Raw genomic sequence first — 17,227 nt, 5'->3', positions numbered from 1 at the left:
AGGGGAGCTTCCAGGTAGTGGTATTCCCATCTATCTGCTGCCCTTGTCCTTCTAGATTGTAGTGGTCATGGGTTTGGAAAAAACTGTTGAATGAGCCTTGGCAAGTTTCTCAGTGCATTTTGTAGATGGTACACACTGCTGCTACTGTGCATCGGTGGTGGAGAGAGTGAATGTTTAAGGTGGTGGATGGGGTGCCAATCAAGCGGGCTGCTTTGTCCTGGATCGTGTTGAGCTTCTTGAGTGTTATGGGAGCTGCACTCATCCAGGCAAGTGGGGAGCATTCCATCACACTCCTGACTTGTGCCATGTAGATGGTGGACAGGCTTTGGGGAATCAGAAGGTGAGTTACTCATCGCACGATTCCTAGCCTCTGACTTGCTCTTGTAGCCACAGTATTTGTATGGCTAGTCCAGTTCAGTTTTTGGTCAACAGTAACCCCCAGGGTGTTGATAGTGGGGGGCTCAGTGATTGATCAGCCATTGAACATCAAGGAGCAATGGTTAGATTCTCTCTTGTTAGAGATGGTCATTGCTTGGCACTTGTGTGTTAAGAATGTTACTTACCATTTATCAGACCAAGCCTGGATATTGTCCAGGTCTTGCTGCATTTGGACATGTATTACTTCAGTATCTGAGGAGTCACAAATGGTGCTGAACATTGTGTAATCATCAGCGAACATCCCCACTTCTGACCTTATGGTGGAAGGAAGGTCATTGATGAAACAGCTGAAGATGGTTGGGCCTAGGATACTACCCTGAGGAACTCCTGCAGTGATGTCCTGGAGCTGAGATGATTGACCTCCAACAACCACAACCATCTGCCTTTGTTCTAGGTATGACTCCAACCAGTGGAGAGTTTTCCCCTGATTCCCATTGTCTTCAGTTTTGCCAGGGCTCCTTGAAGCCACACTCAGTCAAATGTTGCTTTGATGTCAAGAGCAGTCACTCTCACCTCACCTAGGGAGTTCAGCTCTTTTGTCCAAGTTTGAACTAAGACTGTAATGAGGTCAGGAGTTGAGTAACCCCGCAGAACCCAAACTGAGTGTCAGTAAGCAGATGATCGAGAGTACACCGATGGAGCAGTAATTGGCCAGGTTGGATTTATCCTGCTTTTTGTGTACAGGACATACCTGGGCAATTTTCCACATTGCCAGGTAGATGCCAGTATTGTGGCTGCACTGGAACAGCTTGACTAGGGGTGCGCAAATTCTGGAGCACATGTCTTCAGTACTATTGCCGGAATATTGTCAGGGCACATAGCCTTTGCAGTATCTAGTGCCTTCAGCATGTGTCCTGATATCATATGGAGTGAATCGAATTGGCTGAAGACTGGCATCTGTGATGCTGGGGTCCTCCGGAGGAGGCCGAGATGGATCATCCACTCGGCACTTCAGGCTGAAGTTGGTTGCAAATGTGTCAGCCTTATCCTTTGCACTGATGTGCTGGGCTCCCCCCATCATTGAGGTTGGGGTTATTTATGGAGCCTTCTCCTCCAGTTAGTTATTTAATTGTCCAGATGACTAGGTATGACAGGACTGCAGAGCTAAGATCTGACCTGTCAGCTGTGGGATCGTTTAGCCCTGTCTGTCACTTGCTGCTTCTGATCTTTGGCATACAGTAGTCCTGTGTTTTAGCTTTACCAGGTTGACACCTCAGCCTGGTGCTGATCCTGGCATGCCCTCCTGCACTCTTCACTGAATCAGGGTTGATCCCCTGGCTGGGTGGTAATGGTAGAATGGCCCAGAATGCCTCACGGTTGCCCAGTCTTGAGTTGCTAAATCTGTTTGAAATCTATCCCATTTAGCATGGTGGTAGCGCCACACAACACGATGGAGGGTATCCTCAATGTGAAGATGCAGCTTTGTCTCCACGAGGACTGTGTGGTGGTCACTCCTAGATAGACACATCTGCAGCAGGCAGGTTGGTGAGGATGAGGTCAAGTATGTTTTTCCCTCTTGTTGGTTCCCTCACCACCTGCCACAGACCCGGTCTAGCAGCTATGTCCTTTAGGACTCGGCCAGCTCAGTCAGTAGTGGCGCTACCGAGCCACTCTTGGTGATGGACATTGAAGTCCCCCACCCAGAGTACATTCTGTGCCCTTTTCAATCTCAGTGCTTCCTCCAAGTGATGTTCAACATGGAGGAGCACTGATTCATCAGCTGAGGGAGGATGGTACGTGGTAATCAGCAGGAGGTTTCCTTGCCTATGTTTGACCTGATGTCTTGAGACTTCATGGGTCTGGAGTCGATGTTGAGGACTCCCAGGGCAACTCCCTCCCGACTGTATACCACTGTGCTGCCACCTCTGCCGGGTCTGTCCTGCTGGAGGGATAGAATATACCCAGGGATGGTGATGGTGGTGTCTGGGACATTATCTGTCAGGTATGATTCTGCCAGGATGACTACTGCAGGCTGCTGCTTGACTAGTCTGTGAGACAGCTTTCCCAATTTTGGCACTAGTCCCCAGATATTAGTGAGGAGGACTTTAGAGGGTTGACAGGCTGGGGTGTGCCGTTGTTGTGTCTAATATCTTCCACCTTGCAATTGTTCAAATATCCCCAACCCTATTTCTGTTTTGGTGACTGTCCTGCCAATCAGCAGCCGACCCGCATAAAACCCACTTTCTGAGAGGGCTGACGCTGCCGGGGGGGGTTGGGGGTAGGGAGGGGGCGGAAAGAGGGGAAGGGGGGAAAGAGAGTAGGGGGAAAGAGAGATGGGGGAGGGGGAAGGGGAAGATGGGGCGAGGGGGGAAAAGAGAGGACAAGAGAGAGGGGGGAGAGGAGAAGAGAGAGGCGGAGGGGGGAAGAGAGGGGGAGGGGGGAAGAGAGAGGGGGAGGGGAAGAGAGGGGGAAGGGGGAAGAGATGGGAGAGGGGGGAAGAGAGAGGGGGGTAGGGGGGAAGAGAGAGGGGGAGGGGGAGGGGGAAGAGAGAGTGGGAAGAGAGAGGGGAGGAGGAAGAGAGACAGGGGAGGGGGGAAGAGAGAGGCGGGATGGGGGAAGAGAGAGGGGGAGGGAGAAGAGAGGGGAGGGGGAGGGGGAAGAGAGAGTGAGAGGTGGAAGAGAGAGGGGAAGGGGAAGGGAGGGGAGGAGAGGGGAAGGGGAAGGGGGAGGGGAAGAGAGAGGGGGAAGAGGAGAGGAGGGGAAGGGAGGGAGAGGGTGGGCAGGTGAGGGGAGGGGGGAAGGGGGCAGAACGAGGAGGAGGGGAAGGGGGAAGAAGGGGAGGGGGAAGAGAGGCGGGGAGGGAGTGAGAGAGAGGGGGGAGGGGAGGGGGAGAGAGAGAGAAAGAGAGAGAGGAGGGAGGGGAGGGGGAGGGGGGATGAGAGGGGAGGGGGAGGGGGAGAGGATGGGGGAGAGAGGGGGGAGGGAGTGAGAGAGAGGGGTGAGGGGAGGGGAGTGGAGAGGAGGGGGAGAGGGGGGGAAGAGAGAGGGGGGAGAGAGAGGGGGAGAGGGGAGGGGGGTAGGAGAGGATGGGGGAGAGAAGGGGGAGGGAGTGAGAGAGAGAGGGGGAGGGGAGGGGGAAGAGAGAGAGAAGGGGAGGGGGAAGAGAGAGGGCAAAGGGAGGGGGAGGGAGAGAAGGGGGAGTGAGAGAGAGAGAGGAGGTAGGGGAGAGGAAGGGGAGAGGATGGGGGAGAGACGGGGGGAGGGAGTGAGAAAGAAAGGGGGGAGGGGAGGGGAAGGGAGGGGGGAGGGAGAGAGAGGGGGAGGGGGAAGAGAGAGAGGGGGGCGGGAGGGAGGGAGAGAAGGGGGAGGGAGAGGGGGAGGGAGAAAGAGTGGGGAGGGAGAGAGACAAAGGTGGGGGGTACCTCAGTTGGATCAGCTGTGGGTGGGGGGGTGGGGGGGGGGTGGTTTGCAAACACCAGAAGGAAGAGAAGTCAGTGGTGTGGAATTCTGGGAGAGTGTGCTGCAGGGCTTGGAATTTAAATATTTCCTTCAAGGCTGACAGACAGGAGGAACGTGTCCAAGGAATAGGGCAATGTCGTCTGGTGCTACAAGCCATGGGAGAAGGCTTGGAAACGCCTGCAGCCTGTGGGCACTCATCCAGGCAGCGAGTGATCGCCAGGAGTTACTGCTGCCAAGTGAGGGCAAGAGGAGGCCCCACATCTCACCAGGGCAGCTCGGGCCGAGGTGGTAGCAGAAGTCAGCAGCTGAGGGGGTCATGCGAAGGACCTGGGAGCAACGCCGGAAGAGGGTGATTGACCTTGTCCGCTCTGCCAGGCCCTTTCCACCTTGAGTCAATGTTTACGTGTGGGCTTGCATTTGGTGGCTCTTGAGGGTGTAAAGCCCCGGGATAAAGTCGGCACATCTTCCTGTTCCCTAGAAGGCTGCCTGGGACTAGACATGATGGCAGGCCTGTCTGGAAGGGGGAAGTTCTGCAATAGCTGTAAATCCTCTTGCACGCTCTGCCTGGCTTTCCTCATCTGATCTGAACTGTATGAAGGTATTCACCCTTCTGAAGCTTTAAGCAGCTATGAGCTGCGGATTGTGACACACCACACAGGTCACCAACAGAACCCTGCAAGGAACCTGAGGCACAAAAATTGAGGGCGCCAGTCATTTCCAGTGCCACTGGCACTGGGTGCCCACTCACACAGCTGGATGTGATCTCAGGCCCATCATCTTGCAGATTGAGGTCACCATCTCCCTTGATCCTTCTTCTTCACTGCACCTTGGTCATGTCCGATACCCTGGAGACTCTTCTGGCAAGGTAGTGGCACCTCCTCCTGTCCCTTCTCCCTTACCAGCTGGCTGGTCTTCAACCCCTTCAGATTGTGCTGCTTGGTTTGCAGGCAGATTCTCTGATGATGCCCGTGGCCTACTAGCCTCCTCTCTCTTTCTCCTCCCCCCCCAACCCCTCCTCACTTGAGCGAGTGCCTCCAGCTGAAGTGACAATGCCTATTTTTTCACTTTCTATTTTCCAGACGTTCTACCTTCACTATGATGTGGCCAGGCTGTAAAAATCTGTATAAGGACTTAAGCCTCCTAACTTACATAAGAAAAGAGCAGGATGCTCCACTGATGAAACAGGATTATCCAGGCTTTCAAACAACAAGTGTGTTCCGACCTCCCCCCGTTCCTCCTGAGCCTCGTATCCCTCCCTGGGTGTAGAAAGCGTCAAATGAGTGATCCCCGCCTGCCCGTTTTTCCCCTGCACCGACTGTAAAAATGAACAGGCCTCTCAAAATTTCAGTGGGTTTAATTGGCTCAATTGGCCCTTTGATTGGTGTTGGGCAAGGTACCGACATTCGGGCAGGTCTGCCCACTGAACTATGGCGATGCAGCGTGATGAAGCTGGGAACCGCTCCCGGCATCATCACACTCTATTCCACGTGATGTCAGCAGTGCCGAGCACCCACACGGGCACTGTAAACCAACCTAGCCCTAAACTAGTCAGCAACCAGGAATGAGAGCCCAGGCTGCTGCATCTGATCTACCAAGCGGACAAATTAACACCGCACAACAACTAACATCTCCTGGTTAATTCGCCATTCCAAGCAGCCAAACCTATCCACTGGTGGCCCATCAACAGCGTGGTTTAGGTACTTTACATTTGGAAGAGAGGGCTGTGAGTTTCTGCAGCCTCCAGAGGGATGTGGATGCTCCATCACTGAATATATTTAAGGCTGGGAGAGACAGATTTTTGGTCTTTCAGGGAATCAAGGGATGAGGGGAGCGGGCGAGACAATGGAGTTGAGGCAGAAGGTCAGCCTCGATTGTTTTGAATGGTGGAGCAGGTTTGAGGGGCTGAATGGCCTCCTCCTGCTATTTCTTACATTCTTATGCAGGTAACTGCCCCCGCAGTGACAAAGCCCAAACTCAGTCAGTATCACACAACTTGCAAAAGCTGTTCCAAACGGATGTGGGTGAAATTCAGCAGAAGCCAAACGCTATTGAAACAATTGAATCTGGCAGGAACCCACGCTGGGATCCACTGGTTACTCACGTACCTTACTCAGGTTCAAATACTCGTCCAGGTTGAAGTCCTGGGCCAGGTCCAGGGCCTTCCATACAGATGTGTTGTTCATGCAGCTTCTGTGTACAGAAAAGAAGCTTAGTGTGTGAGGGGTCACTAAGAACCTGCTAGAGCATACAGGATCCTGAGGGTTATAAACAGAGGCATAGAGAACAAGAGCCAGGGTGATATGCTAAACCTATACAAAACGCTAATTCAGTGCAGCTGGAATATTGTGTTCAATTCTGGGCACAACGCCCTAGGATAAACATGAAGGGCAGGATTTTCCCAACAGGAACCTGAGGCCAAGGTCAAATAGGGGTCAGAACCCACAATATGTGGGTTGCAGTCACCCAACTGTGATTTTCCCCAAATTGACCAGTCAGCGACCATAGGGTGGGGTCACTGCCCCTTTAAGGGTGACAGGGCCAATAGGAGCTCTCCATCTTGGAAGGAGCAGCAGACTTTCTTTTCAGGTAAGTGAGAGAGAGAGAGAGAGAGAGAGAGAGGATGCCCCAAGATGGAGGCACCCTTACTCCGGCTTATTGAACTTTATATTAAAAAATGGACTCAGTAGCTGTTGTGAAGGGGGAACTCCTCCACAGGGCGTCCAGCAGCTACAGCTGAAGCCAGGTAGGTGAAGAGAATCTGCCTGGAGCATCGCACCCATGGTCTGCCTCTAGGAAGCCACCTCCAGACAGCCGGGCTCTTCAATGTCATCATGGCCCATCTGCAACCTAACCCCATTTACCCACCTTTGCCCCATATCCCTGAATATCCTTGGATAACAAAACTCTGTCAATCTCAGATTTATAACTGAGCATCAAGTTCTGTTTGTGGAAGAGAGTTTCAAACTCCTAACACCCTTTGTGTGTGAAAATGTTTCCTCATTTCACTCCTGAAAGGTCTGGCTCGAATTTTAGACCCTGACCCAAAATCTTAGACTCCCCAAATCATTGGAAACAGTTTCTCTCTATCTTTCCTATCTGTTCCACTTAATATCTTATAAACTTCAATCAAATCACCCTTTAAACTTTTAAATTCCAGGGAATACAACCTTTGATTTTTTTTAATCCCAACTCATAAATTAACGCTTGGAGTCCCTGTATCATTCTGGCAAATCTACACTGCACTCTCTCCAAAGTCAGTATGTCCTTCATAATGTGTGGCACCCAGAACTGCCCACAGTAACTCCAGGTGTGGTCTAACCAGGGCTTTGTGTAGCTGAAGCATGAATTCTACGCCCCTGGATTCTAGTCCTCCAGATGTAAAATTTTACTTCAGTAAGAATGCAGAGCGGAGAACGGTTAGATGGGATGGGACATTGAGAGCTTTGGAGGAACATTTCAAACCAGCAGAGGCTTGAATAACATTTGTGGTCATATTAGTATCTTTATTGTAACAGTACCTCTTTAAATACAGGATTTCTAGTTATTCTCACACCAAAGACTTTAACAGAATCAAAAATTTTCAATCTGGAAACAGCTATATACAGCTGTCCATCTGTAAAAACAGGCCTAGAAATAGAAATTCTGTTTAAAGTCTAGTCTTGTGATTTGTTTATAGGCACAGAATATGAAAGTCTCATCGGGAACTGTTTTCTCCTCCGTTGAAAAGGCATGTTTACATCTGATGGTCTCGATCTTATTCAAGAAATAAACACTCTAATTCTTTGAAACCAGCCTGTTATAATGTTAACATCTGGCTTCGAAGAGTAACAGCTTCCCAACTAATCTTGCTCCTTGACAAAGTCCTTATTAGGATTCAAGTTTCGGAACAACATTATAACTGCTCCTTCATTGTGAAATTTCTCCTGAACTCCCTGAATTGCAGTGGCGGGCGTGAAAAATGACATTTTTCCAGCTGGCCGCAATGGCAGATTTTGCGTCATTTCATCTGCTTCCTCAGATTTTCCCGCCACTCCATCACCTCAGCGCTTCCACATTCCAGACGCCATATTTAAAGCACTCCAGAGCGCAGCCTACTTCGTGTCTACAGACCAGGACTGCTGCAGGCAACAAGTAGCCCCAAAAGCCAGGAAGACGGTAGCCCCCCAAATGGACACCGTTGAGGCCCACTGCGATGTCCTCTAATCCTGTTCTGGTCGCAGGAGATCCACCAGAATCATCAATCCGGTCTGGGAGGCAGTGGCAACAGCGGTCAGTGCCCATGGAAGTCAGCCATCCAGTGCAGGAAGAGGATGAATGGTCCCATCCATTCCACCAGGTAAGTCAACCACCTCATCACTCTCAGCTCACACGCTCACATATCCACAGGGCAACATCACTAACTCTCACACACACCCTCACATCTCCATCAGGCTCATATCCTCTGGAGTACATGTCCTCATCCCGTCCATGGCTCCACTCACCACACAAACATTCCACGTAGTGCCATGTGTTCTGCTCACACTCTCTCCATCTGTTTTCATGCAGGAGAAGCTGGCTCACAACAGGAGGGAGAGGTCCCTGACCGGGGTTGGAGTGGCCCACATTAGACCCCTCACTCACTTTGAGGAGCATGCCATTGCTGTGACTGGTGAGGACATGGACCATGCCTGCAGCGATGGTGAGGTCAGCAGTGAACACCCACGTGAGGATCCTGCACCAGATCATCCCTCCCTCAATGCAACTGTGAGTGCTCTCTCTCTCTCCTGCTTTTGACTCTGCTGCCATGCACTAATTATCTCTACTTTGGTTCACAGGGAGCTCTGCCAAGCGAATGACAAGCCAGCCAGTCCCTCAGCTCCATCCAGGTCCTCACCTCCAGCCAAGAGGGCATCTCCTACATTGAAGAGCTGAAAATAAGCAGCCTGGAAGACCCGTCACACCGCACCCTCCACCAGCACGAGACACACACACACTCGGTGGGACCTAGATCTAGGGCAGGTTCGGGTTCACAACCTGATGGTCACCGCACGGACACGTGTCCACAGCAGGAGGAGGCAGGTTCAACCGAGCTCCCCGGCACTTGGAGGACTGCTGGGAAAGAGGCATCCGTGAGGTCCAAGTCAGATGATGATCTCTGGATTCGGCCTTCCAACTCATTGTGGAGCGTCAGCAGAAGGTGGGGGAACATCACGCAGAGCTGTTGGAAGCCCTCAACAGAGTGGCATGCAAGTCAGAGGAGTGTGTCCGCCTGCACTCTGATGAAGGGGTGCCCACATGTGCGTGTATGGAGGTTTCCATGAGCAAGATGGCAGATGCCATGGAGACCCTGGTCCAGCAGAATGTGGAGATGTGTGCAGACCTCCACTCCATCGTGGCAGTCATGGATGATTTCCTACAGTGGTAATGTGAGGGGAAAGCTGGGCACCTTGACATCCCTCCAGGTGCTCCTTCCCCTCAAAGAGTCAGACCAGGGCCCAGGGGCACACGAAGGGAGGAGGAGCGGCAGCTGGACATCCCTGGGTCATCCACTCAGGAATCTCAGAGGTTGTCCATTTCCTCCAAGTCCCCTTTGCCTGTGTCCCCCTCAACCTCGTCCTCTGTCACTGCAGAGGGTGCAGCTGGCCCACAGGAGGACAGTCAAAGCAATCATGGCCCCTCAAGGCCTCGGCCTTCAGAGGATCCATGCTGAAGTTATCAGACGCAACAGGGCCAACCATTGAACAGGCTGTCTCCACCCCTGTTGTGGATGTCAGGGCAGCACATAGAAGAAGTGGTAGGCCTAGAAAAGTTAAGAAATTCTGATCACAAGTGGTTGCATGGGTGGATACATTTTGTCACTTTATAATCTGAAAATATATTTATTTTCACTGTGTGATGTGTAATGTTGTTTTTCAGCTTCGTTGACAGGCTTCACGAGTCATCCTCCTGCACCCTGCCCATCACTAACATTTCAGCTGTACAGAGCCGGCCCACGAGTGATTCTGGAGGGAGAAATGTGTGTGTGTGTGTGTGTGGCAGGGCCTTTCGGAGCCTCGTGCAAGCACTCTCTCCCACACACGTGGAGCCTTCATCCATCACACTCAACTTACTGTCCTGCTGCCTGCTGGGGTTCTCTTTCAGTTGTCCATCTGAGTGACCTGCATCTCCGCCCACCCACTGATTCCACTCCCGTGCAGCACCTGTACCTATACACAAGGCTCTGCTCACTTTCAATTTGACAAATATGGTCATGGTAAAGTTTCTCGTAAACTCCCCCATCCTTTCTCCTCCCCCAGTCACTCATGTCCTCTCTCCCATCACAGTGGGCCCCCCGGCATCACCTTCCACCTTCCCACCATTACCCTACAGCCCAAGTCCTTCTCCTCCAGGAATGTCCAGGTGAACATGCACATTCCCTACTTTTGTGAAAATCCCACCCCAATCCACAATGACCTCCCCAACCTCTCCCACCCCCAGGGTCTGTGTTTGCCTCCATGTCCTCACCAGTCATCCTTGCTGCCCTTTTACTGCTACTGACGCACCCTCACCCTTCCACCCTACCGGCTCCCTCTGACCCCCTCTCACACTCACTGTTCCATCCTACTACGCACACCCTGAGTTAACTCCCCAGAAGGCTCACAAAGATTCTGCAAAACCCTCCCTTGCACATTCACCTAGACATCCAGCCCCTGCTTACACCTTCCCCCCTCCTTAAACCTTTCCCTCTCCATACACCTTTCTCCCCCCACTTACACCATCTTCCCCGCTCATATCTTTGCCCTCCAACACCTTCGTCCCCCCATCAACTTCACCTTCCCCAACACCTTCCCTCCTCCTCCCAATCTCACCTCCCAACCCCTCACCTCCCCCCTACAAACCCCCCGGTATGCCTTCCTCTCCCACTCACACCTGGACATTCCTTTCCCCTCGCTGCACCTTTCGCCACTCATCCTCAGCTGCCCATGGTGAAGACCCTGTCAGATGGTGCGAGCCCATGGTGAAGACCCTGTCAGATGGTGCGAGCCCATGGTGAAGACCCTGTCAGATGGTGCGAGCCCATGGTGAAGACCCTGTCAGCTGGTGCGAGCCCATGGTGAAGACCCTGTCAGATGGTGCGAGCCCATGGTGAAGACCCTGTCAGATGGTGCGAGCCCATGGTGAAGACCCTGTCAGATGGTGCGAGCCCATGGTGAAGACCTGTCAGATGGTGCGAGCCCATGGTGAAGTCCCTGTCAGATGGTGCGAGCCCATGGTGAAGACCCTGTCAGATGGTGCGAGCCCATGGTGAAGACCCTGTCAGATGGTGCGAGCCCATGGTGAAGACCCTGTCAGATGGTGCAAGCCCATGGTGAAGACCTGTCAGATGGTGCGAGCCCATGGTGAAGTCCCTGAAGTTCCGAAGCATCAGCGAAGCCCTTGAAGATCTAAAGCCTCAGCCAAGTTGAAGCTGCTGTGCGGAGACCTCCCACCTTCCGAGAGCTGCTTCGCGGCCGAGCCGTGTCCATGAGAATCCGCCTGGCAGGCGATGCGCGTGTTCCCCCAGGGTGCGGGTAGCTGTCGGGCTCCAGCATCTTCTGCTCCTCGGATGTCTGCAATCTGAGCAAGGCCCTAACAGTAAGCCCTGACCTTTGCGTGTCACACTTGCCAGACATGTTCTGGGCCGGTGTGTTTTCCCTCAGGCGTAACAGAGAATTCGGCGCGGTGTGGGGGAGGGGTGATTCCGCTCGAGCCTTATCGGTTTCACGCCGGCCTCCAGCGGGATTTGTGTCAGACACCATCGGGTGATCCCATTTTAATTTCACACTAGCATGAAACTGATTTCTGTCCCTCCCGCCGAATGATCCCCCACATCAGCCAAGATGCCCGACACACACACGGGAGTGGAAAATCCTGGTTTAGGTTTCTGCACTGGCACATGGCCAATGGAGTTTGACTGTGCAGAAACTCTGGCAGGTAAAGACTGTTATCATCTCCTTCACCTGTAGAACCAACACCGATGCTCTCTTTAATTCACTGGACAGCTTTTCTTAAATATTTTCATTCAAATCTAGGGAATCTTCATTTTCAGCTTTTGGGTAATAAATGGTATCAAATAATTGCACTTCACCAATTTCACCATTTCATCCACCCGTCCTATATCACCTTTCCATCCCTTGCCACTCCCATCACATTCCTTCCACTCCTCCTATCCCAAACCCATCCCTCTCTTGCCCATCCTTATCACATTGCATCCCTCACGGAAACAAACGCTCCCGTCAGGGTAACTTTGTTACTGGAATTCCCTTACCTTCCGCTGTTATTTTTCTCCACAGGCCACCCCCATCCCAATGCCCCCAACTGCAGCAGCTACGCTCAAATCCTCCACACACTCTGTGTGCCTGTGTGTGTGTGTGCCAGGTACTGTCCAAAAAATAAACCCACTAACAGACACGCCCGTTAAACTGGCCAATCAAAACAGTTCAGACAGACAAAAACTGAGTGTTATTGTTGTAGATTTATCTGAGAATTGATTTGAGAGACATTCAGACTGTTACAGGGAAATTAAGGGGTGAATACAATTCATTGAAAGCCTGAAATCCCAGAATCAGTTTTACCTCCTTCCATGAACTCTGTCCAGTGTAGTTCCAGCAATCAGAACATCACATAAAAGTGGAAATTCCATCACCCTATGTTCCCAGCAACATTGCAGGGAGAACGGGGGAAGGGCGTTCAGACTATCGTGCTGCAATCAGATTGGTGACCCATGCCCCTTTTTAACCCCAAAAACTCCAGACAAACCCCACGGTTATGCTAACTAATTCAGATGTTGCTCCAGTGATAATTTTGAAGGAGTGTTTAAGTTTTCACTCACTTATAAGCACTGTTGATGCTCAGCTTGGTATTCTTCAATCCCAGGGACTGTGACAGGTTTAAGTCAGCAATCAGCCCGGAGGTTTCAATTACCTGCAACAGAAGACAGGAGTGTACATGGCATCAGACAGCTTCAGTACAGTTCACTCCCCAGCTTGTGCCTGTCTCAAAATCATCTCCTGCACACTGTGCTGTACACTGCAAGATGGAAAGATTTCTTTGCTTCTTTCTGCCAATGCTGTATCATAATCCTGATCATTAATGCCCCTCACTCCCACCATGCCCCCCTCCCTGACCCCTTTGTCCAACTCCTGCAGGTTAATAGGCTGCTCTTTATTCTGGTTTGTACACACTGTCGCCTTGTGGCGAGAGTGTATACTAGAAGTGAATCTCAGTGAATGGGGATAATATTACACTTAGTGTTAGTGTGAAGTGGACAATATTGAGGAAGCACACTGAAATGAATGGAAATGAAATTCAAAGTGAACAACTAGCACCCACTAAAATATTTCCAGTTTTACACTAATATCAGAAGTTAAAGTAATCACAAGGAGTGTTCAAAATAAAAAGGATGCGTCTAATGATGCTGTCACTGCAGATGGTGCACTTCCTTATGCAGACTGTGCTATATTTAATGGCATATTTTGTACGGTTTGTATAATTGACTAACCACTAATGATTGATCAAATCTGGCACCTGATTACTGCTTGGTTGTCTCAAAATTTACATTCAACCCAAGCTGATTAAAAACCCTGTTATTTGTGCTTAGGGGCGAGAAGCCAAGTAACTGGGATGTACAAATAGACTAGCCACATGTAATAAAATGCTTTGGGTCCTATCAGACCGACACCCTCTGAAAGATACTTCAGGATTCTGATGCTTTAAGTAGGCTGCTGATTATACAGTGCTTCAGCACTGATATCACACACCAACCGACAGGCAGAACTGTGGATTAAGGAAGATGCCAAGGACATCATCAAGTTAGTGTCAGGAGATACATTGAAATAAAAATGCTTGACACACTGGTTTAGATCACCTTAGAGTAGAGGAACGTAAAAGGAAATTTGAGAGAAACGTTCACAATTTTTAAGTGTTTTGATAGTGTGAATAAGGAGAGCATGTTCCCAGTGGCAGGCGGGGTCAGTGACCAGACGATGCAAATTTAAGGTGATAAAAACAAAAAACTGCGGATGCTGGAATCCAAAACAAAAACAGAATTACCTGGAAAAACTCAGCAGGTCTGGCATTATCGGTGGAGAAGAAAAGAGTTGACATTTCGAGTCCTCATGACCCTTCAACAGAACTCAGTTCTGTTGAAGGGTCATGAGGACTCGAAACGTCAAATTTAAGGTGATTGGCGAAAGAGCCAGAGGCAAGATGTGGAAACATTGTTTTTTGCTTCGAGTTGTTGTGACCTGGAACACATTGCCTTCAAGGAAATGGAAACAGACTTTCAAAAGGCAAATGGGATAATTACTTGACAGGGAAAAATTTGCAGGGTCATAGGTAAACAACAAGGGTGTGGAACAAATTGGAGTTCCTTCAAAGAGCCAGCACTGCATGATGGGATGAATGGCCTCCTTCTGTTATTCTACATTACCCGTCTTCACAAAAAAGATTTGCATCCTTCCAGCAGCTTATCTTGTCTCTCAGAAACATCACATAGCACTTGTATAAAGTGGAAGTCTTACGGCTCAGTGAACAGGACCCCGGCCTCAGAGCTTGGTTCAAGTCCCACTGCAGGACTTACTGACCACCAAAGGAGTGTTCATGATGTGATCAATAATTCACCTGCTCAAACCTCCCTGCCGTTTCCCAAAGGAAAATAAAGTGTGAGTGAAGATATGAAACAAACAAAGCTCCTCAAAAAAATAATTCTTGGAATGTGAGTCTCAGTGGCAAGGCCAACATTTATTGCCCATTCCAAATTACTCTTGAGAAAGTGGCAACCTCCTTGAACTGCTGTACTCTCAGTGGTTCACAGTGCTTTTAGGAAGGGAATTGATGTTGATCTGGCGAGGATGAAGGAACAGGGATATAGTTCCACATCAGGATGGTGTGTGATTGGAGGGGAACTTGGAGGTAGTAGAGGCTTAAGAATGTGAAAAATTGCAGATGAAGGGATAGAAACAATAAGGGATAAGAGGTGGAGGACCACAGCAGTAGATAGATAGAGACATGGATTAGAGACAGTGAAAGATCAAAGTTGAGCCAGCACCCGCAAGAGAAAAGGCCAATTACTTCAGGTGGCCCTATGCTGTTCGTTTGCAAATTTCCTGTGAGAACAGTGTCAACATAGAAACACAGAAACACATGCGGGTATTACCTGAAAAAGTTCATCATTGTACCAAGGTTTGCAAGCCAGTGAATATATATTTCCACCCACAAAAAACATGATAAAGACGAGGAGCATCAAGAGCCATGAGAAGATGAAACTGAAGCCGACTCCCCTGTTGGAGCAGAGCAAGGTATTGCTGAGTAAAATTCAATACTGTTTGATCAAACACTCCTAGGACAAGTCTTTCATAGCGGGTTGGGGTTGTGGGAGAGTGGGGGGGGGCGGCGGGGGTGGGGGGGGGGGGGGGGGGGGCGGTGGTAAAGTTCCCTCCTCACTCTTCCAACTACATACTTTAAACTTAACAAATGAAAAGTGTTCTTTTCTGTCACAGCATCACAATTTCATTTCCCACAGCAACAACCCTCCCGGCCTCCTTGAGCCAGGCAACCATTTTGTGCTCAATGTCACCCAGTTGGCTGAGATAAAACTGAATCAAACTCACTTCACTTAGATTCATCACAGTCAGCAGAGGCATAATATTGGTCCACATTTTGCAGTAGGAATGATGGTGAAACTGTCAGTGTTGGCCACATAACTCCACCAAAACTGCAACTTCTGGAGTCCGCACATGTGCAGAATAACATGGAAATCCAGAAGTTGCTGTCAGCGCTTTTAAGCTTCCCTCTAGGGTGCCCTGTTGATGTTCTCCAGACTGTAATTCATTAGAAATTACTGAACCGACAAAGATTTCCATTTCCATGTCACTAGTCTCGCTGTAAAAATCCTTGAAAAGTTACACCTTGTTGAATGAGATATAATTGATTTTTAACAGTGTGTAACCTCAAAATCACTGCTAAGCACCCTCACTGGCTCTGAAAAATCTAATTTTATTATTTGTGGAATGTCAAATTTCCCCCTTATAACAAATTTCACATATTTTTAAAGTTATATTTTTTTTAAAGTTTCTTTATAACATTTTAGTTTCTTTCTTCAGCTATAATCAAAATCAGTTATTTTACTTAAAAATTAAACTGAAGGATAATCAGTGCTTTTCACTTCCTGCTTTGCTGTCCATGAGAATACTTCAGTTTGATTGGCTGCTTACTCTCCTTGCTGACATCACTGCTACTGGACACCTGGAGATCCCATTGCCATGGCATCAGATTCAAACTGACATTGGGAAAGGGTAAATACACACTGAAGAGATTGTGAGATCTTTGTGATCAGCTTTCTTCAGGATCAGTGGCGACTGTAATCGTTTCATCACTGACCACGATATCTAAGCCACTGACTCCAGGTCTAGTACAGCCTGGCCTCTGGTTGGCTCCAGAATGTGCTGTTCTAAGAAACTATCCTGGAAACATTCTGTGACCTCTTCATCTGGGCTACCTTTGCTCATCTGAATTTTCCAGTCAATATGGAGATTAAAATCTCCCATGATCATCGCCGTGCCTTTCTAACAGGCTCCCATTATTTCTTCCTTTATGCTCCACCCTACCATGTGGTTACTGTTAGGGAGCCTGTACACGATTCCCATGACTGACTCCTTGCCGTTACCATTTCTCATTTCTACCCAAACAGTTTCCACATCCTGGTTTCTTGAACTTAGGTCATCCCTCTCTATTGTGCTAATGCCATCAGTAACAAACACAGCCACCCCTCCACCTTTTCCTCACTTCCTGTCCTTCCTAAATGTACAATACCCTTTAATATTCAGGCCCCCATCCATGTCCTCCTGCGGCTACATCTCTGTAATGGCTATCAGATTGTAATTATTTATTTCTATGTGCTTTCTCAGTTCATCTGTTCTGATTCAGATTGCTTCATGCATTCAGATACAGAGCTTTTAGTTTTATCCTTTTATTCTTTTGATAACCTCAAGTCACATCTGTGGATTTACTGTTGGATTTGTACTCTCTATCCCTTCCTGTCATGGTGTATTTTTCATTTCCTGTAATAATACCTTTCTCTTTTGCCTTGTCTCTGCTCTTCGATTTATCACATCTTCCCAAATTTGATCCTTGCCCCTACTACTTAGTTTAAAACCCTCACCACTTACCTAGTTATGTGGCTCACAAGAACACCGGTCCCAGCACAGTTCAGGTATAGACAGGTTCCAACGGTACAGCCCCCACTTTCCCCAATACTAGTGCCAGGGCCCCATGAATGGGAACCCACTTCTCCCACACCAGTCTTTGAGCCACATGTTGCAATTGCAGCACATCACCTGCCTTGTTATCTCCAATATGTGTTAAATAATTAAGCATTGCTAATTAATTTATA

General features: G+C 49.4%; 1 protein-coding gene across 10 annotated transcripts in view; it reads right to left on the bottom strand.

The window, feature by feature from the left end:
* prom2 (prominin 2) overlaps positions 1-17,227 on the bottom strand; it is a 132,627-nt gene that overhangs the window by 43,900 nt on the left and 71,500 nt on the right. For all 10 annotated transcript variants that reach the window (XR_005945621.1, XM_041209241.1, XM_041209243.1 and 7 more), the window contains 3 exons: positions 14,993-15,116; positions 12,668-12,759; positions 5,943-6,027 (listed from right to left, as the gene is read on the bottom strand). Coding sequence is in view for 9 of the 10 variants with exons in the window: in XM_041209241.1 (XP_041065175.1) it covers positions 5,943-6,027; positions 12,668-12,759; positions 14,993-15,116 (301 nt within the window). In the remaining variant the exon portion in view is untranslated. The remainder of the gene's footprint in view (positions 1-5,942; positions 6,028-12,667; positions 12,760-14,992; positions 15,117-17,227) is intronic.

The sequence above is a fragment of the Carcharodon carcharias genome, chromosome 17 (genome assembly GCF_017639515.1).
Source record: "Carcharodon carcharias isolate sCarCar2 chromosome 17, sCarCar2.pri, whole genome shotgun sequence".
Taxonomy (NCBI): domain Eukaryota; kingdom Metazoa; phylum Chordata; class Chondrichthyes; order Lamniformes; family Lamnidae; genus Carcharodon; species Carcharodon carcharias.
The sequence above is the reverse complement of the archived record's forward strand: the minus strand, read 5'-3'. Positions and strand labels throughout refer to the sequence as shown.